Source organism: Rattus rattus, chromosome 6, assembly GCF_011064425.1.
Source record: "Rattus rattus isolate New Zealand chromosome 6, Rrattus_CSIRO_v1, whole genome shotgun sequence".
NCBI classification, from domain to species: domain Eukaryota; kingdom Metazoa; phylum Chordata; class Mammalia; order Rodentia; family Muridae; genus Rattus; species Rattus rattus.
The window spans coordinates 99340677-99366315 of record NC_046159.1 but is presented as its reverse complement, the minus strand read 5'-3'; the positions used below and the strand labels follow the sequence as shown (position 1 = coordinate 99366315).

Here is a 25639-nt window from a genome sequence, read left to right as displayed (position 1 = left end):
CGGGGAGTTCACTTTTTCTAGACTCCACATCACAGTGATATGTAGCGTAACGGCCTCCACGTTCACCCATGTTGTCAGATTGGCAGGACTGCCTTCATCTGTCGCCAAACAGCACTCCATTAGATATGTGTTCCACGGTGTAGAAAAATCCACCCACTTGCTGATGCCAAAGGCCCTTTCCATGTTCTGGTTGTTGTAACTAGTGCTTCAGTGAACAGGGGGATCTGGACATCTCTGTGCACTATTTTTATTTCCTTTGGGGGTAAGCACACTGGAAAGAAGATTGTGAGATCATGTGGCTATTTTTTTTATAACCAAAAGGAGGCTTCTGAGAAAGAAATAATTGAAAATATTTAACCTCTAAGAAAGGCATTCTACAAAATATGCCACATTTTGGCTCAAAGTAATTGTATTTTTAAAATGATTACCATCTACTTCAGGCATCGCTGTTCTTTCTAAACCTTGTCAGTTCAAATTCAAATGTTTGTTACATTTCCTCGTAGCTTTAACTGCTCATGGTTGATGGGAAAAGATGGTGCTTGAGTTAGGAACGGTGTGTTTGGTGAATCAGGAACGGTGTGTTTGGCGAATCAGAAACGGTGTGTTTGGTGAATTAGGAACGGTGTGTTTGGCAAAGGTATAGGTAGTAACCCAACTGAGCATGTGAACATCAGGCAAGATAAGCTAGAGGTTGTGTAACAATCATCCGGCTACATAAGCGCTGCTAAAGACTACTGGCCTGCTGCTGTGAGCTGGGAGGTGGGTGTGGCACGATGGAGAATAGATTGGTGCATATGCATGTGAGCATGTGAAAGTGTAGAGAATAATTTCCTACTGACAACGAACTTGCTCCTCAATTGGCTAATGGACACTTTTTGTAAATTAAAGGAGGCCGACCATCTTATTAGTATTTCATAGTGATTGGCCAGTGGGAGACTCTGTGAGATATCAGGAGACTTCTTACAGGGATTGGATGTAATTGCTTGGAGAGCTGCTGGAGATTCCCTTAATCAGAATAGAAATAAGGATATGCTGAGGCCTTGGAAGTGTGGTACTTAAGGGAAAAATTCACAGCGTGTCTCTCAGCTGTTGGTGGGTAGAGGGAAGGGCAGGCTGAAGTTGTGGAACTTGTTGGGGTTTTTTTTTTTCTCCTTCCCTCTGTAGATTTATAGTGTTTCCCACTCAGAAACCTTCTAGCCTGCACTGAGATGGCTGACGCAGAGACTGACCAGGAGCTGAACAAGAGATTAAACTTCTCCTTTTGTGAAGAAGATACTGAGAATGAAGGACAGATGACCGCACAAGACATTGGAGGGGCCCAGAGCCAAAAGCCCGGGAGGGATCAAAGTGAGGAGTTGGAGGGTCCCGTGTCTTCCCCCAGAGATGAACTTTATACGTCTCTGAACAGAGACAAGCAAAGTCCAGGTCCTGCTCTTCGGACATCAGTTTCAGACTTTCCCAAATGTCCAGACACTCCAGTATTATACAGCAAGAGCAAGCTGCCGGTCCCTACCAACTTCTCCACTCCCAAAGTGAGTAAGCCCTGGAGAGGAAGGACCAGGTCTCTGGGATCTGTTCTCCTGGGGGTGAGCTGATGGCAGAAGAGGGTTCGTTTGGTCATGCACATCTATGCAATGGACTTGCCTTACAGATTAGATTTATCTTCAGTTCCCTGTCTCTTAGTGGAAACGAAGGCTAGTTTAAAGTGACCAGGAAACAGAATGAGATGTCTACCTGCTTGTTTCCCTCAATCACTAACTATCTGGTATTGGCTACACATAGATCTTAGTTAGAGATGATTGGGACTTCAAGATATGCAGAGGTCCAGACATCCTATGTACTTTGCGTATAAGACAATCAGTTCCCAAGAGTCTTACCTCAGCCACTGTTAGAGAGAGGGCTGGATGCCGTATCTTTTCTGATGTAGTCTACTTTCCTTTCCAGTATGCCAGGTGGCTGCATTTCTTGGTAAGATTTACTAATATTTTCTAATGGAGGAATGTTCATTATCTATCGGCACACACTCTATCTGCTGCTGCTGCTCTCCAGCACAGGGTCCCCTCTGCTTTTGGCCAAGTGCAGTACTCGCTCCTCTATTGTACTTGAACAAAGCAGAACTTCCTTAAGATTTAAAGTGGCAGCAATTAAGCAATGGCTATACGTATGGCTTATGCTTCACTTATTACTTTATTTGTGCTGCATTGCATTGCTCATTTATTAAAGCCAGGGCTTGCGGATGCTATCTATATGTAGTAGATTCTGATGCCCTGGTGTGTGATTCCCTAGGATGAACATCAGCTCGCTCTCTGCCAGCTCAGCTTGAGGTACTTAAGATCATTACAATATGCGTGATCCTGCCTGCAGACAGTCTCTGTCAGCGGGGCTCTGTAGTGCCTGCTGAGAGCCATAGTGTGTCTAACAGGGAATACGAGGCTTCCTGTCTGAATTGTAGACAAAGAGATTCTGGTGTCCACCAGAAGGTATTTTAGTGTTCTAATACCAATGAATTGATTAACCACTTTCTTCCTCCTCCTCCTCCTCCTCTTCCTCATCCTCCTCCTCTTCCTCTTCCTCATCCTCCTCTTCTTCTTCCTCTTCCTCCTCTTCCTCCCTTCACTCTTCCTTTTTGAGAATCCACTGTGGATAATTAGCCCAGGACACTATCTCTGATTGCTACCAGTTTACAATTCATCAGGGGATGGGCAGGGTGGTGTTGAGAGTTCTCTGTGCAGTCTGACTCAGTGGGAAGATTGGGAAAGAAGGAAAGGTGAAAGGAGCAAGTGCACAGCGATGATAGTTGGTGTGGTGTTAATAGATGGTGGAGAAAAGCTTTGAGTGGGAGTGTGCAGGCAGACATGTGATATGCAAGCATATGTAGGTCATTCGTTGCATCATCCACGACATGCTCTGTGGTAGCGGACCCTCTGCCAGAAGACATCATTTAATTTTTTCAGCAAGTGCCCCCAATTAGTAAGTGACCAAAGTAGTAATAAATGCTCAGATAATGTGATGTGAGAGAATAGCAGAATATGGGGAGCAGAAATAGGGAATTAAATTTCATAACAGTGGGGCAGGTATTTTAAAGGAAGTATTGTCTGAGAAAATACTTAATGAACTAGAGTTAGCCAAGTAAAGAGGGGAAGGAGACCCTCAAGCAAAGGACAAGACAGCCATTAAGGAAAACTACTTGGTATTCAACAGAACAGGAGTCTCTGTAAAAGAGAGGCAGGGAATGTGATGGGTAGGCAGGAAAGAGAATCTTCTATTCTCTAAGTGTCGAATTACCATTCAATGGTTATGGTTTTGAATGGGATATTTTTAAAAAGTCATAGTTTCATGCACAAAGTGGACTAGACCAGGGAAAAGCCTTGATATGGGGAAATATTCACTAGGATTTTGCTGGGAGCTGAAAAGGGCCTGAATTAGGACAGGGGTGAACACGCCTTAAGTTGAGAGGTTTGGGAACTAGCAATAACTTGATGGAGGTGTTGCAGAGAAAGAGAGGTCTAACACTCTAAGACGACGGTGAGCCTTCTTGTTCGAATGAATAGGTAGAATCTTGAATTAAGATTGGAGATATTGCGGATATGCAAGTTTGGGGGAATAAGTCAAATAAATAATTGGCTAAGTAGGACAAAGGGAAAACAACTGAAGCCAGAGATCCCTGTTTCACCATCTGTGGCATCTAGGAAACCAAGGAAGCCATAGGTGAGGATAAGGTCCTGTGGTTTGAGTGCTTGTATGAGAAGAGAGGTGCTACAGTTAGAGATCTTCAATCATGCCAAGATGAGGAACAGGTAGAGAAGAGACCATGCAGAGGTCGGTGGAAATACAACTGGGAAAATCCCTATTCCACAACGATACATTCAAACCTGGATGAGAGCAGATCATGGTGACAGATCAGGGTGGCAACTAGTGGAGCTTTGCTGAAGATATTTCTGCTGATGCACAGGAAAGGAGGTTGGACTTCTTTCAGCTTTTCCCAAGAGGTGCAAGCAAAAGTCATGTGACACTAACCTCGTTCTCTATAAGGGATTCTTAGCAGATTCACCGAGTAATAGAAACGCATCTTTAGGCAGTGGGGTCAGGTTGCTACAGCTAAGTGCATTAAACACTAGCTGACAATGACTCTATGGCAACATTACAGATTCAGGATTCCAATGCCTCATTGGCCTCTGAGGTAGCTGGTTCCAAATACTATAACTCAGCCTTGATAGGTTGGCTCCTCACCATCTTCAGAAATCAAGTGGTTACCCCCACACCTCCCTTAGTCATCGTCCAGAGTGGTCACTAGACATCCCGCTACACTCTGTGGGATGCACACATCCTTTCCGCTTTTTAGTCTGTACTTCCAGGCAAAGCTTTCTTTCATAGTGGACGTTAGCACTATCTTTCACTATATCACAAGAGGAGATCACAAATCCCATTGGCCTTCAGATTTCCACGCTAGAAATTCCAGTGTCATCTGCCATGATATAAATTTTTCCATGTTTTCATCTGAAAATTTCATAGTCTCTTTTTATTTTTTCCTTGAAGTACCTCTGTGCAGCCCTACAGATGTGCAGAACTCCACTCCCCATGTCATATGTGAAAGATTCATTTTACTTGGCATTAGCAAACGAACATTTCTTGGTCTAATGGTCTAGTATAACTCTGAGTTATTTCCAAAATCATACTGGTAGTGGAGACCTATCATATACACTATAGTTTTGCTTATTTTGAAACCACAGTCCCTTTCCATGATAAACTCACCGGAAGGCAATAACGTTGTCATTGTGGGTTTTGAACACAGTCCTGGGATTATTCACCCTGAACTCTAAGATACATGTCACACCCCTATAAAAATTCTCGACTATGCTAATAGCATAACCTACAAAAATTATTCTAATTTGTATGCTTCATAGCATTTTTCATTTCTTCTTATCTTAATCATTTATTAAATGTTAAGTCTAACAGTCTTTGAAGGCTCACGTTATTCAATGAGTCAGATGATGGTTTGGCTTCTGATTTTACACTGAAAAGTCATGGGCAGAGCCCATCAAAATGGCTGATTCCTCGATAGAAACCCCAAGTGCGATGAACATACTGTAAAGGTCCACCTGGACCAGATGTGTGCTTCTGAACTATAGCATGGCTGCTTCTCCAGATCCTGACACTTAGGTGTAAGGGCATCCTGTTCTTTCAGGATACTTTGCCTGAAGTCTAAGGTCAGTCGGATTAGCAAATCTTCATTGTACCATGTATTGGTAGTCAGTTATAGCCACGTCAAAGCCCTGCAATCTTACAGGACTGTTTTACACTATAGAAGTTTTAGAGTATGGCTGTTTAATGACAATCCACTCAGCATAGTGTAAAATGGTTTCCGGAGGGTTTTATCATCTGCATGAATACATGGAGTGGTTTTCTTCTATTTCCTGGCATATTTACTCATCATTGGAGCTGATAAACTTGAACTCTTCTACTGAGCTGAACCACTTTGGAATATCACTGAACTACTTTAGAATATATAGTCTAAGGGATGTGAGATCTTGTGCTTTTAAACACCTACAACTGTATCTGTCACTCATTTTATATATATATATATATATATATATATATATATATATGGTTGTTTATATTAAGTTATATCTCCGTAAACTGCTGATGGTTGGGATGCATTTAGTTTCATTTCTGTTTCTCTGCTTTGGCAACACAGAGTAAATGCTATAATCTTCCTGGTGCCACTTTTTTTTTATTAATTTTTTTATTAACTTGAGTATTTTTATATACATTTCTTGGAGTGTTATTCCCTTTTGTTTCTGGGCAAACATCCCCTCCCCTCCCCTTCCTTATGGGTGTGTTCCCTCCCCATCCTCCCCTGCATTGCTACCTCCCCCAACAGTCTAGTTCACTGGGGGTTCAGTCTTAGCAGGAAAGGGCTTCCCCTTCCACTGGTACTATTACTAGGCTATTCATTGCTACCTATGAGGTCAGAGTCCAGGGTCAGTCCATGTATAGTCTTTAGGTAGTGGCTTAGTCCCTGGAAGCTCTGGTTGCTTGGCATTGTTGTACATATGGGGTCTTGAGCCCCTTCAAGCTCTTCCAGTTCTTTCTCTGATTCCTTCAACAGGGATCCTATTCTCAGTTCAGTGGTTTGCTGCTGGCATTTGCCTCTGTCTTTTTGTGTATTCTGGTTGTGTCTCTCAGGGTGATCTATATCCGGCCCTGTCAGCCTGCACTTCTTTGCTTCATCCATCTTGTCTAATTGGGTGGCTGTATATGTATGGGCCACATGTGGGCAGGCTTTGAATGGGTGTTCCTTCAGTCTTTGTTTTAATCTTTGCCTCTCTCTTCCCTGCCAAGGGTATTCTTGTTCCCCTTTTAAAGAAGGAGTGAAGCATTCACATTTTGATCATCCGTCTTGAGTTTCATTTGTTCTAGGCATCTAGGGTAATTCAAGCATTTGGGCTAATAGCCACTTATCAATGAGTGCATACCATGTGTGTTTTTCTGTGATTGGGTTACCTCACTCAGGATGATATTTTCCAGTTCCAACCATTTGGGTTTAATTTTCATAAAGTCGTTTGTTTTTGATAGCTGTAGTACTCCATTGTGTAGATGTACCACATTTTCTGTATCCATTCCTCTGTTGAAGGGCATCTGGGTTCTTTCCAGCTTCTGGCTATTATAAATAAGGATGAACATAGTGGAGCACGTGTCTATATGTTGGGGCATCTTTTGGGTATATCTGGTGCCACTCTTTTAATAGAGAATGACCTATTCCATCCTTTGTTCATTTTTATAATCATTTTTCTTTACTTAGAAAATTAACATGGTTACATTGTTTCCCTTTCTCATTCCTCCACCCCCACCTGTGCACAACCCTCCCCTGCCCCCTCAAATTAATGGCCACTGGCCCCTTTTTCTTTACCCTAGGCAAAGAACTACATGCTACTACAGGATGCTGAGAAGAAACGGTGTTCCCCAGGGAATACCAAGTGGTCAACCCTGAAATCATATACATGCTAGTAACATTATAGGACTAAGCAAGTTCTATTTATATATTTAGGAATGTATATATGTAGACTATTATTTTAAAATCTTTATTTCACTTCATGAGGTTCTTATTTTATGTTGTGTTTTGAGTGAATTTGAGAACTCCCGTTTTCATGTTTAAAACATCTATGAAATGTCTCTTACAAAGTTATTAATTCAAACACACTGATGAACTGATTAATAAATGGTGTGTTCATTGAGAGCCAGAATGCATTTCTGTACCCATCAGTATCTAATCAAGCACCTACCACCAGTAGGTACCAAACAAATACTAGGATTAATATGAGAGAGAGAGAGAGAGAGAGAGAGAGAGAGAGAGAGAGAGAGAGAATATGAGAATATGAGAATATGAATGAGAATGTATAAGAACAGAAGGATGGTAACATCTATAGCATCATTTTGTCCACCTAAATACAATGCCCTCATCTTTGAAAGCTAAAGCTAGGACTTGGAATTGGTTTCACACCTGGGAGAACTGCCTGGAAGAAGAGGCGGAGCCTATCAAAATCATTGATTCTTGTGTTGATTCAGGAAATGAGTCTAGCTCATTAATGAGTCAGCTCAAGTAGTTCTCACCGAATCACACACTCTTTTAGCAATGGCACGCGTTGGTCCACACATTAACTAGCTAGTTGATGTGAAACTTTCTTCTACTTTTAAAACCCTACTCTGATTTGCCATTTGTCATCCTCACTTAGAATTTGCTGGGTCAGCCAGAGATTTCTTCACTAGAGAAGCTCTATGTCCGAAGCTCTAAACATCTGAGACTCACACCTGCTTCCCTCATGGATGAGAGGACCTCTTTGTCTCTGGTCAATATCAACCCATTCACTCCGGAGACCTATAGAAAACTATTCCTTCAATCAAAGGGCAAGAGGAAAACCAGGGACTATCTGTAAGTGTACAGTTCTTAGTTTCTGAGAACTCCTTTGGGCAAGTGCTAGAATAAGGTTAGGATAAGAACTCTACTTGAATGAAGCTGAAGTAGTGTGTACGTGTCCCTCATCCCTACATCACTGTGGCTCACAGAGACTCTGCCCCTTTCCATTCTGATGTGCACAGCAAGGAGCTTTTTGATAAGAGCGTGGCAGAACAAGCAATAGATCTGACTTCCAGTAGACAGCTGAATGTGCTAGAGACTAAAGTCTGTGGATTCCCTTTAGTTACCCAAGGCATTCATCTTTTCAACTGTATTTTGCTGCTTTGAATTTGGCCTGTGATACCTGGTGATACTGGTGATAAGAGATATATAGGGCAGTTGTTTGAACTTCTCTGTAGAAGATGGAAAACTGAATGAAGAGGGGGAAAGATAGAGCTGCTAGCTTTCAAGGGCACTAAACAAATGTAAAGTCAAAGCTCGCTAACTCTCTCAATTGCCACAGCATGGTAGAAGTCACCTAAATAAGGACTGCTTGTGTTACTTGGGGGCATTAACATTCTTGTTGCATTTATCCCTCCCTATTTGTCTTTAGAGAGTGTGTGTGTGTGTGTGTGTGTGTGTGTGTGTGTGTGTGTGTGTGTGTGTGTTGGAGGAAATGCACAGTCCCTGGCACATGGCTGGAGGTCAGGGGACACTTTAGGGGACCGCTCCTATTCTTCCACCATATGGACCCCAGTGCTTGATCACAGGCCATCAGGCTGGCTGGCCAGTGCCTTAACCTACTGAGTCATCTAATGTCTCTGCTCTGATTTATGAATTATTTCTTTACCCGTTTCCTTTGATATTTTGTTTTATACAATGGAAACAGTTTTAAAATAGGGAAGCCATTTGTGTTCATACACACTCAGCAAATAAATGCACGCTAGCTGTCTGAACTTTGCAGAGCAGCTAACGTACCGTGCTGTTTCTTTGGAATGTGTGGCTATGGACTGTAGAGCCTTACGGCCAGAGGAGCTTTTTCTCCATACCACTGTCTCGCTCTTAAGCAGTTGGTACCTAAACACACGTCTACCCAGTCTACTTTGGCTACTAAGAATCCTATTGGTGTTCCACTTGTTGGGCATCTTTAGAAACCTTTACAATATTACTACCCACTCAACTCAGTGAAACCAGCAGGAAAAGACAGATCATTTAGAAAAGAAAAGATACTGTAGTGACATTTAATGCTCAGGATAGGATAATCTTCTCCCGTCTTCACTGTGTTGTCACTTTAAGAAGTATCAGGGTGTAGTATTACACGTGAGTCACACCTTCATCATAGATCTCATGAATATAGTGTTATTTGCTCAGTTTCTCCCCTGTACTTCTCTAAAAGGAAACTGTCTGATGTGTCCACTGAAATCTTGCCTGAAGACCCAGAAAATGACTATTCAAAAGAGGATGTTCATCAATCATTTCTTATTATAACGCAATTGCAGACCTCTTAGGCAAAATTATTTCTGCTATATTCAATATCTGTCTGTGTACTGAATTAAATAAAAGCTGGGTTCAGGGAGGCCAGTGTTAGGAGAGCGGAGTATGGCTGTGAATCAAAAAATGCCTTGAGGTCAGACTTGGTTTCAAATCCAAGTTCAAATCCAACTTGTGAATTGTGGAACACTGTATGGTTTAACATCTCAGCTTTGGGTGGCTCCTCTTTGGGATAATAGCACCTACCTTCCCTTCCGTTTTCTCCCTAGTTTCCAGATCTTAGCACAGGGGTTCTCAACTTATAGGTCATGACCCCTTTTGGGTCAAGTGACCCTTTCATAGGGATCATGTATCAGATATCTTGCATATCATATATTTACATTATGATTCATAACAGTATCAAAATTAAAGTTATGAAATAGCAATAAAAATAATTTTATGAGGGCTAGAGAAATGGCTCTGAGATTAAGAGCACTTGTTGCTCTTGGAGTAGACTTGGGGTTCAATTCCCAGGACCTGCATGGTGGCTCACAAAACCATCAGTAGCTTCAGTTCCAGGGCATCCAACACCTTCTTCTGGCTTAACAGGCATCAGGAAATCATGTGGTATACAAACATATTTAGGTAAAATATTCATACATATAAACAAAATAAAACAGATGAGTTTTTAAAAAGAAAACAACTTTATGCTTATGGTCACCACAGCATGAGGAACTGTATTAAAGGTTACGGCACAGGAAGGCTGAGAACCACTGTGTTAGTATGTGTTGTCTACTTGCCTGAAGTGTCCATTCCTTTCCTCATTCAGTTCCCATTCCTTCGTGGGTCTTAGCTTACATATTCTCTTCTGGGAAAGCCTTTTTCTCTCGTGAGATAATCACATAACTAGGTGCAGAGTTCATGGTCTCTTCTGATGCTCCATTCTTATCCTGTCCTAGACCCTTGTAATACATTTCTAGATTATTTCTACTCCCTAACATAAAGCAAAGAGGGAAAGGATTATTTTCTTAAGACAGAACTTATTACACCAGCCTCAGTTTCAACTATTCTCCAATCACCCTTGCTCCACCCTTTTTCTTTTTCAGTGAGGAAACTGGAGAAGGGGAAAGCAAACCCATGCAGTGGCTGCCCGCTAAGGTGAGCATGGTCTTTTGGTCCAGCAGTTACAACAGCCATCTCATGCTATTCATTCTGCCTGCCTGTGCCTGTCTCTCTCTGTCTCGGTCCCTCTGCTTCCTACCCCTTTTGCTCCCTCTTTTTCTCCTTCCTCTCTCTCACCTTGTGTCCCCTCATTTTCCCTCTAATCCCTCACTCCTCATCAGCTTCCTCCACTTCCCCCTCATCCTTCTTTTTCTTACCCTTTCCTTCTGCCCCTTAATCCTCACCACCCACCGTTCTCTACCGTTATCTTCCTCTTTTCCCTCCATCTATCTTCTTCCTCTCTCCCTTTCTCTTATTTTTTCTTTTGCCTTCCATCATCCTTCCCACCATCCCTTCCTCTTTCCTTTCCTTTCTCTGTCACACAAACCTATCTTACAGCTTTAGCAGTTTATGTTGCAACAGGATTTACATAGACTGTACTTAGTGCCAAGATAATCATTTGCTATACTGGCAGGCAGTAGCTGGTGTGTACATTGCTAAATTATTTGATAATTTCTAAAGGTTTCTATGTCTGCTTTTAATCTAGGGGGGATTTTCTATCCTGGGGTAGAGAAGGAATGAGAAAATTAAGCTAGTTTTCTTTCCCCAAAATTGAAATAGAGAGCAGTGGTATTGGTACAGAAATTTCTTTGTAAAACTTTAGCTGACAAATATATCCTTATTTGTTCATTTTATGATATTCTCCATGTGATATTCTAACTTATCAAAATAATACATTTGTCCCTGAAATGTTTTTCACGTCTGAATTGTAGTTGCAGAAAACTGTAGAGGGCACTGAACACTGAAAAACAGAAGAATAGCCAAATTAAATACTAAGTCAACAGGAAATTCCAGTGCTATTAAGGTGTTTGCAACATGTATAAACATGTGCTGTATCAGGATTCAGTGTTCAAACCTCAAAATGTCTATGATGGTCACACACATCCCATGTTCATTGCCGAGTCAGACATCACTGCATTATTTTAATGCATGGCAGGAGCCACGGTTGTTGTCACTTCTAACTACTACATTTTTCTCGAGCAAATCTTTTCTGCATAAGTAAGTTAATGTTTTCCATGTTCTTTTCCTTCTGGTTTTACTTTCTCTCTTTTCCCTACCTCCATTTCTTCCTTGGCATGGGGTTTCTCATAGCTCACCTGGCTTAGAATTTATGATTCTCTGACCTCTCTAGGATTGCTGATTCGGGACACTGTACCTAGCCAGAGGTAGTGGTTTAGAATGTCAGCATGTGGCTACTGTAAGGGCCACAGAGAAGGCTCAGGCTCCGTCTTTCATGCAAACGTTCCCCACTCATGCCTCCACTGCTTCCCCACTTGTGTCTCCACTGCTTCCTCCTTTGAGTTTCATTCCTTACTTGTTTTATGAGTCATTGGCTGGTTTCTGATAAAACGCCAAATATATTCACTAAATGAAGAAATATATCTATATAAATATCTACATAAAAGTCACAGGCCAGGAGAAACACCTTTGAAATATCAAAACAATATACACATAATATAAGGCAAAATGATACGTGAATCTGCATGTTCTTATGTGTGACGTGAATGTATGCATAGATTTACGGTCAATGAGGGAGGTAAACAGTCCTCATAGAAAGAAAAATACAAGAGATGTGTGCACAGATGATTCTAGGCAAAGAAAATGACTAGTGTGTAATTCTTTACACCCGAGGAATGGAGTCTGCGTGAGAGGATGGGTTGGGTGGGTGAGTGGTTGGAAGTGGCATGGACGGTGGTCTCACGTGTTTGAGCTAAGAAGAGGGTGGCCAGAGCACTCAGTGTCAGCTGCTAAGAGGGCTTAGGGTCTGTTGTCAGAGAGTTTAACTCTCTCACAGCAAACAACTAGGTGTTTAATTCTGTAAAATCATTTTGCAAAATTGTTATTACTAGAGGAGTTGGAAAGAGAGCTGGTAGCGGAGGCAAATCCCGATATAGAGGAATCAGGGATCAGGACTGCCTAAGGGCAAAGAGAATTACAGGTCCTGCTGATAAGGACTGATTGGAATTGCATGTAAAATGATCTAGGAATAGTCATTTTGTTTTAGTTTGCTAAAGTTAGATGAGAAACATTCTTGCTAATTGGGACATTAAAAAAGATGACACTGGGGAGAGAAATCATCTTAAATTTAGATTCATGTGTAGTTATAGATATTCTGATCATAATAATAGAGTGTAAAATTCCCAAGTGTTGACATTATACTGTGATATATTGACATATATATAAACATACATAATATATAATACATATCAACATTCTTAAACACAAATACAATGATGTGATAAAATACTGTATATTATGACAGATTAATGTACCGGAGGAGTCACTGCTATGATTTTCATGTTATAAACAGAAAGCTATGATTTCCCTGAGTTACTTACTAGCTGATAAATGAGTGATATTACCAGCTGGCCACTAGGGGGAGTTATTTCTGAGCTCATGTGATGGATTAATTCAATTTATTTCCCAGACTAAGACTTCTGTGAAAACGGATTGAAATAAGAAAATTTACTCAACATGAGGTGCAAATACAGCATTCAGGCCTTGAGAAAGGTAGAGATTCAAAAGGAGGTTTTGATCTTATTCCTGCTTGCTTAGTTTAGCTGAGGACAGTAGTCCTCGGTTTCAGAAGCATCAGAACAGTTTGACCAGGTGGAGGAAAGCATTTTTAAAAACAATGTGATCAGGGGCAGGACTGACTTGTAAGTAAGGTGACAAAGGACAGAGGTGTGGCCAGTCATTGGCAAACTCTTCCTGCTATGAACCCATTGCCTTTCCCTCACATTTAAAATAGCAATTTAGGAAATGCAATATAGCTCTATTTTATTGCTCAGAGTATGTAGGAAGACTTATTCTCTCTCTCTTCTTTAAATATTTTAGAGAAGTGTTCTACAAGAAACTAATATGGCTTCCCGCTATGAAAAAGAATTCTTCGAGGTAGAAAAAATTGGGGTTGGGGAATTTGGTACAGTCTACAAGTGCATCAAGAGGCTGGATGGATGCATTTATGCAATAAAGCGCTCTGCAAAATCCTTTTCAGGATTATCAAATGAGTGAGTACCTCTGAAAAGTATTGGCTGAACAGGTTTGGATTTGGTAATGTATTGATTTTCCAAGTAGTTTTTAAAAGAACAGCAATATAAATGAAAACACACCATTGGCTTGTTTTTAAATGTATCCCTACCATTGGATCTCATTTTCTATTCCTAGCTTTACCGAGTTGTCCAGAACATCAATGGCATTTCCTACGATAGAACGTGATGATGTCAGGTCATGTTGTCGTTTGTAGTTATAGGGTCTCACCATATAGCTCTGGCTAGCCTAGAACCCACTAGGTAGAGCAGGCTGGCCTTGAACTCAGAGATCTGTCTGTCTCCACTGGCATTAAAAGCATGCACTACCCTAACCAGCATGCTGCTGCTGTTTTAATTACTTGGCTTTTCTGTCTACTGGTCTTATTGCCATTCTAATGAATTGAATTATGGAATGGTCTCCTGGTAGCTATTTACGTTCATATGAAATACGGTCGGACAGGAAATACTATCAGTGGTTTAACTCTGTTTTGTACTTTTAGCCGACCCTCCACAGCTGTGATAAACACCATGACTAAAGCTACTTGAAGATTAAAGGGCTTATTTAATTTTTTGCTTCTAGGTCCCGTCCACTGTGGAAGGAAGTCAGGGCAGAGGCACAGACTATGGAGGGACGCTGCTTACTGGCTTGCTCCCTAGCTCACACTTAGCCTGCTTCGTACACTTGTCTCAAGCTGGAGCCGACCACAATGGGCTGGGCGCTCTCATGCCAAATATCAAGCAAGACAATCTCTTGTAGACATGGCTTTAGGCCCATCTGATTTACACAGTTCCTCACTTGACATTTCCTCTTCCTTTTTGTATCAATTTGACAATAAAACTAACCAGTACATGTACTGGTTACTACTAATTAATTCATTAGTAAAGTTCGATACCATATGCAAAGGAAAAACTATTAGTAATGTTTATATTTAACTTTCAGAACTAACTGTTCATTTCCCCCTTGACCATTAGGAGAACCAGCATTTTCTGATTGAGTCAATGCTTTTGTGAATTCCTTTCATTTATACCGACCATGTGGAAGCCAGAAATTACAGGCCTTTTGTTTTTATATTGATATCAATCAAGAACAGAATTTGCTTTTCTTTGGGCACAATGCATCTCTTTCCCAAGAATTTCCCTATGACCCCATCAGATTGACTGAGTTTAATAATGACTCTAATGACTATGTAGCCTTTAGAGGGAATATAGACCCATAAAAATACCCACAAGCCAGTATGTGATGGCTTTGTTATGCCTATTGAGGTTTTTTCACTGTCATACAGTGGATTGAGACCTAAAGCACATGTGCTACTGAGACAGTAAGCACACGAGGCGCCTCTACATATGCCATGTTCAATGCACACAACATGGACTTTGGTACCAGGTTGACCAAGGTTCTGCTCTTAGATCTACTATTACCAGTTTCAGCTTGGACCAGTCACTTACTCTCGTCATGTCTTTCAATGTGTCGTACAAGAATCTATAAAGACTGAATAGATAAAATATGAGCATGAAGCAGGCCTGAGAAAAATATTGTATTTGTAATGCCTCTCATGTTTCCCTTTTAAGAAAAACATCTTAATCTATATTATTTCAATTAATTTTTCCCAATGCTTTCTGCCCCTTGGGAGTTTGGATTTGCATGAAGTTTATGCTCATGCAGTGCTTGGCCATCATCCCCATGTAGTGCGCTACTATTCATCCTGGGTAGAAGACGATCACGTGGTCATTCAAAATGAATACTGTAATGGTAAGTACGTGGACTGATACAAAGAAGGGCTGGACTTTTTAAAGTTTCAGAAATACATGTGCCTCCTGACAGCTTTAGCCTTTACATATCAGTCACACTGAAAATGTTTGGGCTTGGAACAGGGATTAAGCATAGAGTTGAACAGTAGTTGATGTGTGTCTGAGAAAGTTTTATATAAAGCTAGTGTAGCTGATACAAAATTTATTAATCCTTTCACAGCTTATCTTATCCTGAAAGAATAAAAGTTACCATACTAGTTAAAATAATTGTTACCACGTGTCAGGTACTTGGGAAGGTATAAACTACACCATTTGGGGGAATGTTGGAATAAAGGTCTCTAGTGATAGTTGGTTTGGTAAAGATTGCCAATTCGGCCTGTTTTACTATGGACTTCTGAGTGAAGGGGTCCTTCATGTCTCTTGCTGCTTCAGACTTTTGAGCCTAATTGTCCTCACCACAGGTATGGGGTGGGTGCTATGACCAAACTTGGTGGCTTTTTTTTTTTAATAAATTGAGTAATATCTGCACTAATTTTAGGGGTGACAACATATTCTGATGAAGAATATTTGAAAATCCTCCCCCCACCCAGCCATTCTTACTGTCTCTAGCTTTGACATATAGTGACCAGTAACAAAGCTTCTCCACTAGGGGATGAGTGAATGAACAAGTAGGCGGGTAACTAGTGTCATGAAAGGCCAGGGCATGGCAGACACACCTTACAAACAGCACTGTGGCACTTACTGCTTCCTTGTAGGTAAGATCCCCTTCGGCCTTCACCTATGGTTCTTTTTATCTCTTCTTCTAAACTCACACCTCCCCTTCTTTTGTTCTAATAGTCCTCAGGGGGGAGTCTTTCTTATGCTTGTGATCGAGACTTCTTAGTCATCTTTTCTTTCCAACTCCTTTGTCTAGAAAGAAAATTGGTTTGGTTTCCATGATTTTTTTTTTTTTTTTGCTACTAGCAGAAAGTATGAAATAGCAAAAATCAACTAACAAAGTAAAATGCTAATATGATGTAGAGACAAATGAAAAGTCCCAAGAATTTCAAAACCAGAAAGACAAGGAAGTTGTTCTTATTATAATCATTCTTTACTTCATTTGGGCATCTGAACACCTCTCTACGGCTGAGAGTCTCCTAAACTCTAGCTAGAGAAGTACTCGAGGTTTAGATGGATGGAAAAGTCCTTCAAAGTGCTTTGCTCCACTCATTCTGTCAGAAGAACTACGTAACGGAAGTCTGATGCAAAGCCATCTGGTACAGTCACAGATAAAGACGCAGAGAACTATGACGGGGTACTCGAAGGGGCCTAGTTATTAAAGTTGGGAAGATCTGGTTTTATAGTCCAACTCTGATGCTCACTAGATATATAATTATTGGAATATCACTCAAAATTAGTGCATAAATGGATGTATTTATTACAGAATTGATTTGGTAATTAACAATAGCACTTGCCAAATATTAGCAGATGCTAGTAAAAATAGAGCAGCCCCAAATTTCATAAAGGAGGCAAAGCTTGAATTAGGTATTGCAGAAGAACTACTATAGTTTAGGAAATCAGAGGAAAGGCATTCAGTTGTCAGTCTAAAGTACTGAGAGTGGTCTGACCTAACAAAGCAGGAAAACCGATATGAGCAATTCTAAGAGTGGGAAGTATTATCAGCAAGATAAAAGGTAGGGAGATGATCACTTCTCGGCCTTTTGGCTAAGATCAAGTGTAAAAGGTAGGGAGACTATACAGGACTCTAAGGTCCAGTCAGTGGCATTCAGATTAGACGTGGCGGGTTACAGGTTGCAGGAACTGTTGCTTCACCATACTGGCCCATTGCCCTCAGAGTGCTCACTCGTCGATGTGTGACTGATGCTGCAATTTAATTTTTACAGGTGGAGCCCGTCCAAGTCCTCCTCCCTCTTCAGCTTCACCCCCAAAGTTTCCTTCCTCCATATTTCCATCTTTTCATCCCATGGCTCACAAATGTATATTAGATGACTATTATTAGAAACCCAGTGCCATACAATTTCCCCTGTTGTCCCTCTTAAGCCTGAACCAGTCAGATGTCCTCTTTTTCCTGACCCTTGTCAAAATGCCTTGAAAGTCACTTCTGGATCAGTCTAGACAACTAAAAGGTCTCTAATAGAATCAACAGCCCCCAGGAGTTCAACTGATTCTGGGCTAGACTATATTTGGCTCTGTAATGACAATAGTTCTATCCCTGGTATCTTTTGTCATTGAAATTCCATAAAGCCAACCCCTGATTCTACTTGTTTAAATACTATGACACATCAGGGTCATCGAGCACCATGAAATGAATGGCTATATTTTTCCACTAAAAAACAACAACAAAGAACCATTAGCAGTAGAAAAATCAGTATTATCAACAGCACTATAAAATGATAGTATAAGGATATGTATGTCTGGATGAAATATCCCATTGAGTTGTTAATCTGTTTTTTACATTTTATTATTGGAAGTTATTTGCTTTTTATTTGTTTTGAGAGGAAAACAAGTTCCTCTTAAAGATGTTCTTTCCGCCAAGGGGCTCAAGTGCTCTTAATTTATAATCACAAGGGCGAGCTGCAACGTGGTAAAACCATGTGAATAGCTACAGCTGAAGTAAACACAGTCCTATTCTCTACACATGGAAGGAGCACGAAAACACATTCCAAGAACTCTCCTGTGTTTCAAAGAAACTGAGGTCACAAGACTCTTGTTTTCTGGGATTTTTCTCACAAGCACTCATAATTCTCACAGGACTCCAGTCTCGGACCATTTTCTGACAGAGGTCCTTGATTTACTCATTTTCCCTGTTGCCAGGGTACACATCCGATTCAGAGATCTATGGCCCATGCTCCTGGTCTTTCAGAAGAGGAGTGTGTGTTGGATGTGGTTCTTGCCACACAGGAATGCCGAGGCTGGATGCAGCCTCCTCCTCCTTGCTGTTATGTAATGACTTCACCTACAGATTCAGTTTCACAGTAACTTCATTTAAAAAAAAGACAAAATTGGAAATGTTTGCTTTCCTTACAAGGGAGTGGAATTTTCTTGCTGAACGTACATATTTTAGCATGACAAACTGGCCTTTAAGGTTTGCAGGGACACTTTTTTTTTAAAGTGCTGACGTCCCTGAGACTATCACTTTAGACCTTTCTGTTGCAGACAGATACAGCTGTAAGTTCTATACCTGCTGATAGGAGTCGAGACTCTAATTTGAGGACCTTGTCAGTGAACTTAAAATTCAAAAAAGTGTTCAGGAACATTCTAACACTTTAGGGTGGGTGCTTAAGCCCAGGCATGGCAGGACCTCAGGACTTCGGATTTATTGATGACAAAGACAGTCTACAGCCAGTGTGAAAATACAGGATTCAGGCATAATAAGAGCTTTTAAATTTTCTCTCAATCATAACCATTGCATTTCCAATTTTATGATCTATCATTAATGAAATAAGGGCCACACTGAAGTTACTAATGTTCTATAAATATTAGTCTGACATTTGACATATGGTTGATTATGAACACTAATAACTACCCAAGTTGGCTTGTCGTATGGTTAATGACTTGGTAAGATTCTTAAAGTGTTAGTTGTCACATACCTGAGGCATTATGGCCACATATTGTATATCTGGTCATATATTAAGGAACTAGAATCTTATTTTGCTTTCAAATTCCTGAAATCATAACATCTATGGCTCCACTGTATGGCTGATATTATATGCTTTGCACTGACACTGAACTAATTCGCATGTGTACAAGTCTCTGATAATCATTTCCTGTGCATTTTCACACTTGTTTTGTTTATCTATGCTGGCTTTATCTACAATTCCTCCCCAGGTGGGAGCCTGCAAGCTGCTATATCTGAAAATGCTGAGTCAGATAATCACTTCCAAGAGCTCAAACTCAAAGACATCCTTCTGCAGATTTCCCTGGGACTTAAGTACATCCACAACTCTGGCATGGTGCACTTGGACATCAAACCCAGTTAGTATTCTTCCGTCCATATTCCTTCCATATCTTGTCTTTTATAGGCCGTCCTGCCCCTGTGTTCCTCCAATCTCAAAGACAGTACTGTCTACACGATCACTTCCTTCCATTTCTTTTCCATAACTAATTCAGGTATGTTTAATAATTTTCTCCTTGAGCCAGGGGATACAAGGGACAAAAAGACTTTCTCATCTTGACAAAATATAAAATGAGATATCTAATTTACCACGTTAGGCACACTCTGATTGTGTTGTAACCAGTACTGTTTTTCTAAGTCAGCCCTGAACAGAGTGAACAGAATGAGTGTTTATCACTTGTGAAGCCTAAGGAGAAGTTATTAGTTTGTGAGTTTTGTTTATTTTGAGACAGCATATAACCATGATTCAGAGGATGGGAATTGTACGAGGGTTGGTTCATCCTAAACAGGTGTTATCCCAGTACTGGCTGTTCTGATATGATGTGAGAAATTACAGAGCTGGGTATGTGCACCCAAGAGGCAGATGGAGAACAATTTCTGTGTTCAAGACCATCTACATAATGAGTTCCAGGCTACTCAGAGTTAGATAGTGAGACAGAGACAGAGGGAGAGGGAGAGGGAAGAAGGAAAGGAGGGGTATCATGTAGGAACATATTAAATTCAAAGGTATTTATTCTGCAACCATATCAAAGAAGAGAAGCTGGAATATCATGGCTATGAAAGGCTCCTTGTTGGGTGGGTGCTCAGAAATCCTTACTTATGTCTACTCTGTATTTTTTGAGGTAACATCTTCATTTGTCATAAGATACAGAGTGACTGTTCTGTAGGACCAGAAGAGACTGAAAGCGAAGCTGACTGGTTTCTCAATGCCAATGTGATGTATAAAATTGGTGAGTCTTCCTTCTATTCCATCAGTATATTACTCTATAAATAAACTGATAACTACATTTACTCCATCTCCAAGAAAGACATGTTCTTAAAAACACCCTTCCTTTCCTTTTAAAAAGGTGACCTGGGCCACGCGACGTCAATCAGCAAACCTAAAGTGGAAGAAGGAGATACTCGTTTCCTGGCTAATGAGATCCTGCAAGAGGTATAAATTAGGGAAAGAGGGTGGGGTGGGCTCATTGTTTCAAGTTTTAATTTTTTGAGACAGAATCTTGCTTTGTTATCCAATATGGCTGCTGCAAACCTGTTACCCCCCCCCCTGTCTTGGCTTCCCAAGTAGCTGGGGCTATGAATGTTCAATGAATTTTATAATTCAACTGTTTTTACTCTCAAATGAAGGATCATGGTACCCCAAATAAAGAGTATGTATTTGTAACTCAAACATATAGTCTCAAAGATCCCTCACTGTTTCTGGTATTTCTTAGAATTCTTAGCTCATGGTTGCACAGTAAGAAGGAAAGTGGTTCTTCATGGACATCGTTGTCATTGCCATGTTATCTTCCTGACAGCCCACCAGCTCTGGTCACTAAAATGACTGTTGCTCTCTGCCCATCTTCTAGGTTTCTATTAAGTCTGACTTAGCTAGACTATAACTTCCTTCTGGGTAATACTTGGGGGGAAAGTATTTTCTTGTGATCACCTAATTATATGTCCAAACCTCCTAGAATCTGACAGGGAAAAATGATGCAGAGATTTGCCATGGGCTCTTGGCACACAGAACTATTGTTAAGGTTTGTGGACGTTCCCTTCAGCTTCTTGGGTATAAGCCAGCAACCACAGTAAATACAACTGTCCGCCCAGAAGAAGCTGAAAGTTAAGGGTCCATAAGACTCAGAGCTTATGTGATATCAGACCTCTGTCAATCGCATTTTAGACTATCTTTGGGCAGACTAACTATCTTCTTGTCTTCTGTTTTGTAGAATTATCAACACCTTCCCAAAGCAGACATATTTGCCTTAGGGTTAACAATTGCAATGGCTGCAGGAGCAGAGCCATTACCCATCAATGGTGACAAGTGGCATCATATCCGCAAGGGCAACTTTCCAGAGATTTCCCAAGAGCTCTCAGATGACTTTTATGGCCTACTCAAGGTGACACATATTCTGAGATAAAATGTAGATGAGACATCTATATTTTAAATGTGAAGATGGGTGTGGTGGTGGGGCAGGGGTTAGGTAAATATGAACTTGGTTGGGTCCGTGCATGAACAGGAGGAAGATGTCAGAAGTTGAAATAAGATAGAATGAAATTTCTTAAGGACACCTAACTTCCACAGTAAACTGATGTGAATACTTTTTATTAGCTCCTCCTAATAACCCTATAGAATGACAGGCAGCACATCTTTCTGCAGCAGAGGAAACCCAAGCTCAGAAGAGCTCTTGTACTCAGTTAATAACTTGCAATTCCAAGTCAAACTTCATCTTCCCCTCCAACTTCAAGGTTTGCATTGTTGTCAATGGCCAGCAATGACACTATTTTCTAAAAGAATCATTTCAAGAATATCTTTAAAGGTGTAAGCAACTTAGAGTTAGAATAATGGTAGACTGCATTTACTCGAGTTGCCCATAGCTGAAAAACGTATGTGACTGCCCTGGAAAAATGGAGACTTGCAGAGTAGACTTTCTCAAGTGATACTGAAGCATCAGAGAAAGTAAATGAAAGAGTATAGGTGATTAATCTTCTATCAAATTGAAAGGTTGAAAGCTAAAGGACTCTTCAGGCAACACGTAAGAGGCTTTTTAAGTATTTTAGGGTCATTAAGAGACAAAAAAATGTAGTACAATGTCATGGGAATCCAAGTCATAGGTATAGACAACTAGTGTTGTCTGGTGTTTGCAGACGTGATCCACCTTCTGTTCAAGGTAGAACAATGTTTTCACTGAGGACAAGCAGTCTTGCAAAACCTAGCGGGAGATATTGAACTGAAGTTGGCTCGAATGGGGAGATACTGCCAGTATCGAGACTTCTGTTTCCTTCCATGGTCCTAAATCTGTATTCAGAACATGATCCACCCAGTCCCAGAGGAGAGACCTTCTGCAGCAGCTCTGGCCAGAAGTCGAATTCTCTGGCCCTTTCTGGAGAAGACAGAAGAACTCCAGAAACAACTGAATTTGGAGAAATCCAAGACAGCCACACTGAAAAGGTACAGTTGGTTGTTGGAGTCAAGAAAGGATCTGTTTGAAGCACTCACAGTGGTCTGACTGGACTACTGTGTCTCTATAGATTCAAGTTTATTGCATATTCTGCATCATCAGACGTAGGCTCTGCCCACAGGAAGCCTGGAAGTGTACTTTGTTTTATGGTGTGGGACCCTGTAGCTCTGTGACTAGACAGCTTGGAAGAATTCCAGGTAATGTGAAGGAAGCAAGAGGGAGGTATAAGACACCAAAATAAGCAGGTCCTTGGATTCCAAGGGACAGCAGGTATCAAAGTAACTGTTCGGTGATCCTAAGCTGATCTTAGCTAAATGGAGATCTGTTTTAGAATGCTTAGGTGAGTGGAGACCTACTTTAGAAAGCACCAAGTTACAGAGACAGAAGGCAGACATCACATCCTGATAACATGTTTAGAGGATTATATGTTTTCCTGAGAAAAGGCAATCTTTTCTCATGATGTAGGTTTGTATTCATTCATTAATTTATTTCTTCATTAGACAAATGGGAATAAGCGTAGGTGAGGTTGGAAGGTCATACAATGATTTTTACATAAGCCTTTGAAGGAATCCTTTATTTTTGTATATGTGCACTATTGAAAATAGAAGGAAATGAAATATGGTCCTTTTTTGAAATTTGCTCAAATGCCCAGTTTTGCTTAGTTCCAAAGTCCATCCTGGATGGACTAGCTTGAAAACCTGAATAGTCACCAAAACCATGTTTGGATTTTGAGCTGCAAAGACTCCCAGCCTTTATTTGGCTATTCCCAGTAAACCACTCCATATTCTCTTGCTCTTTTGAGTTTCATTGTTTCAGGTAATAAACTACAAAACACATACACACATATATGGATATATATATACATATATATGTTTATAGGAATGAAAATTGTCTTTGAAGATGTGGTGTACATAGTCTGTGATGCTAGGCTGGAGGTACAAGTGACAAATGATGGGCACCCATCATATAGATGAGGCAGAGGACATCTTGAAATTGTCTAGATCAAGGGGTAGTAAACTTGTTCTATAAAGGACAAGATATTCAATAATTCATGCTTTGAAGGATGTATGATTTCTGCTGAACTGATTCAACTCTGCCATTGTTGAAAAAAGACAACCACAGAATATATATTTATAATATGTATGTATATAGCAGGTTAAAATGAGTAACTGTGTTTCAATAAGATCTGTAGTTTGTTGCCCCACAGTTCCTATATTTTGCCTAAAGAGCTGTTCACCTAGAATTTTAATTTTAAAGGTGATTTATGAACCACACATGTACCAACCTTTTAAATGATAGTAAAAATCACAAGCACTGATCATGCCATTCTGCGAATAGCTCAAGCTTGGTTCTGTAAAACTGCAATAAGAAGATACATTAGCTGTGACTATAAATACTCACTCTCACTAGGGAAGACTTTACCCATGCCTGTCTCTTTTGATTGCAGGGAATTGAAAAAAGCTCAGCATATCCACACCCCTCAGAGAGACGTCCACCACTGTTATCAACAGACCTACAAAAGCTCAAGGAGCACAAGACACCTCCTGGTGGGAGGAAGGAGGAAGGAGCCCCCAAGCTTCACCTGTGGGGCAGCCTCTGTTTAGGCGCTCACTTCTCACCAGCTAGCCCTTTGAAAACTCTTACAGGATACGACACTGAACCTGCTTGAATGCACAAAGATCTCAAAACCCATCCCGATATGGCCTGTATAGGCAAGATCACAGAGCTTCTAGGGTTTCTTCTTAGCAACGGTCTTGTGTAACACAGACACTGGAGACTTCTTTTTCTAATGACGTATTTCTAGTACCACTTACTGAGGACTTCCAATGAATAATCAGAAAACATGGCTCTGAACTGAAAGCAGCAGAAACGTGCTACTTCGGCCTATGGATTAAGAAGCTGCCTTTACTTATTCTCCACTGGGGTCCAAAGAACTTTCCCTGTACATAGAAAGGGATAAAATATGGCTTTAAGTATCAGTTTACAAGAGAACGTTGCATGTATTTCAGAGTGCTTTCCCAGATCTGTCTGCTCCTACAATCACCAGCTCCTTTGAGCAAGGAATTTGACTACTATATATTCTGAATGGAAGCAATCTCTTTTTTGATTTTGTATTATTAAATAAAAGACTATCATTGTGTTAAACAATTAGAGTAAGACTATAATTTGGATATTCCTGAACTGCTTGTTACATTGTGAAACACACTCAGCAGAGGCAGAGGACCCGGGAAGTTTGGTGTGCCTGTTCCCCATGTGTTCTAACCTTCTTGTGGCTGTTTCCCGAGTCTCAGGTCTCTGTGGCCGACTCTAATTGCTTTTGAGTTTTTGAACATCATATCATCAGGTTCTCTTGATTTTTTTTTTACATCAGAATTTGTCCTTTTGTTTTCTGTGCTTTTAACATATTTTAATCCAAATCATTGTAAATAAAGATTTTTTATCTTGTCCAAAGACAAACATGGGTAAAACATTCTTCTTTGTGATATGTACAAAGAATGTAAACTTTGTTAATTAAGAGGAAATGTAGGTCAGTAGTGGCTTGTCTTTGTGATAACACCATAAACCCAATTGTGTAGGTACAAGTACATCTATAATGTCAATAAAATATTGGCCATAAATATATACTTTTTGTAGTCTTAATGAAGGCAACCTGTTAAAATTTTAATTTAAAATTAAGAAAATATCCCTACAGCCTACAAAGTATTTCTAAAGTTGTTTTCAAAAACCCTTAAAGTATATGCTACTTTAATTAGCATATGTGGAAGGACTATACTCTCCTCACAGTCATTAGATGGCTTTATAAAAGTGAGAACTGGATTAGACTATGTGGTGGTTTGAATATGCTTGGCCCAGGGAATGGCACTTAGAGGAGTTGTGGCCTTGTTGGAGAAAGCATGTCATGGTAGGGGTGGGCAATGAGAGCTTTCTAACCACATGGGAGCCAGTCTTCTCCTGGAGGCCTTCAGATGAAGATGTAGACCTCTAACCTCCTCCTGCACCATGACTGCCTGGATGCTGCCATGTTCCCACCTTGGTGATAATGGACTGAACCTCTGAACCTGCAAGCCAGCCCTAATTAAAATATTCTCCTTATAAGACTTGTCTTGGTCATGGTGTCTGTTCACAGCAGTAAAACCCTAACTAAAACAGACTATACAAAGGTGGTGCTAGTGGTTGTTGTCTGGGTTTTTTGTTTGTTTGTTTTTGCATCAACTTT

At 40.5% G+C, this 25639-nt stretch overlaps 1 protein-coding gene across 1 annotated transcript; it reads left to right on the top strand.

Annotated features, from left to right (window-relative positions):
- The first annotated feature begins 1208 nt into the window (after positions 1–1208).
- Positions 1209–24065, top strand: Wee2 (WEE2 oocyte meiosis inhibiting kinase). The gene is made up of 11 exons (XM_032905218.1): positions 1209–1532; positions 7734–7930; positions 10471–10522; positions 13424–13596; positions 15249–15367; positions 19195–19341; positions 20104–20211; positions 20329–20414; positions 21190–21360; positions 22270–22412; positions 23870–24065. The coding sequence occupies exons 1-11, from the start codon at positions 1209–1211 to the stop codon at positions 24024–24026; spliced, it is 1677 nt and encodes a 558-aa protein (XP_032761109.1). The 3' UTR covers positions 24027–24065.
- The last annotated feature ends 1574 nt before the right edge of the window (positions 24066–25639 follow it).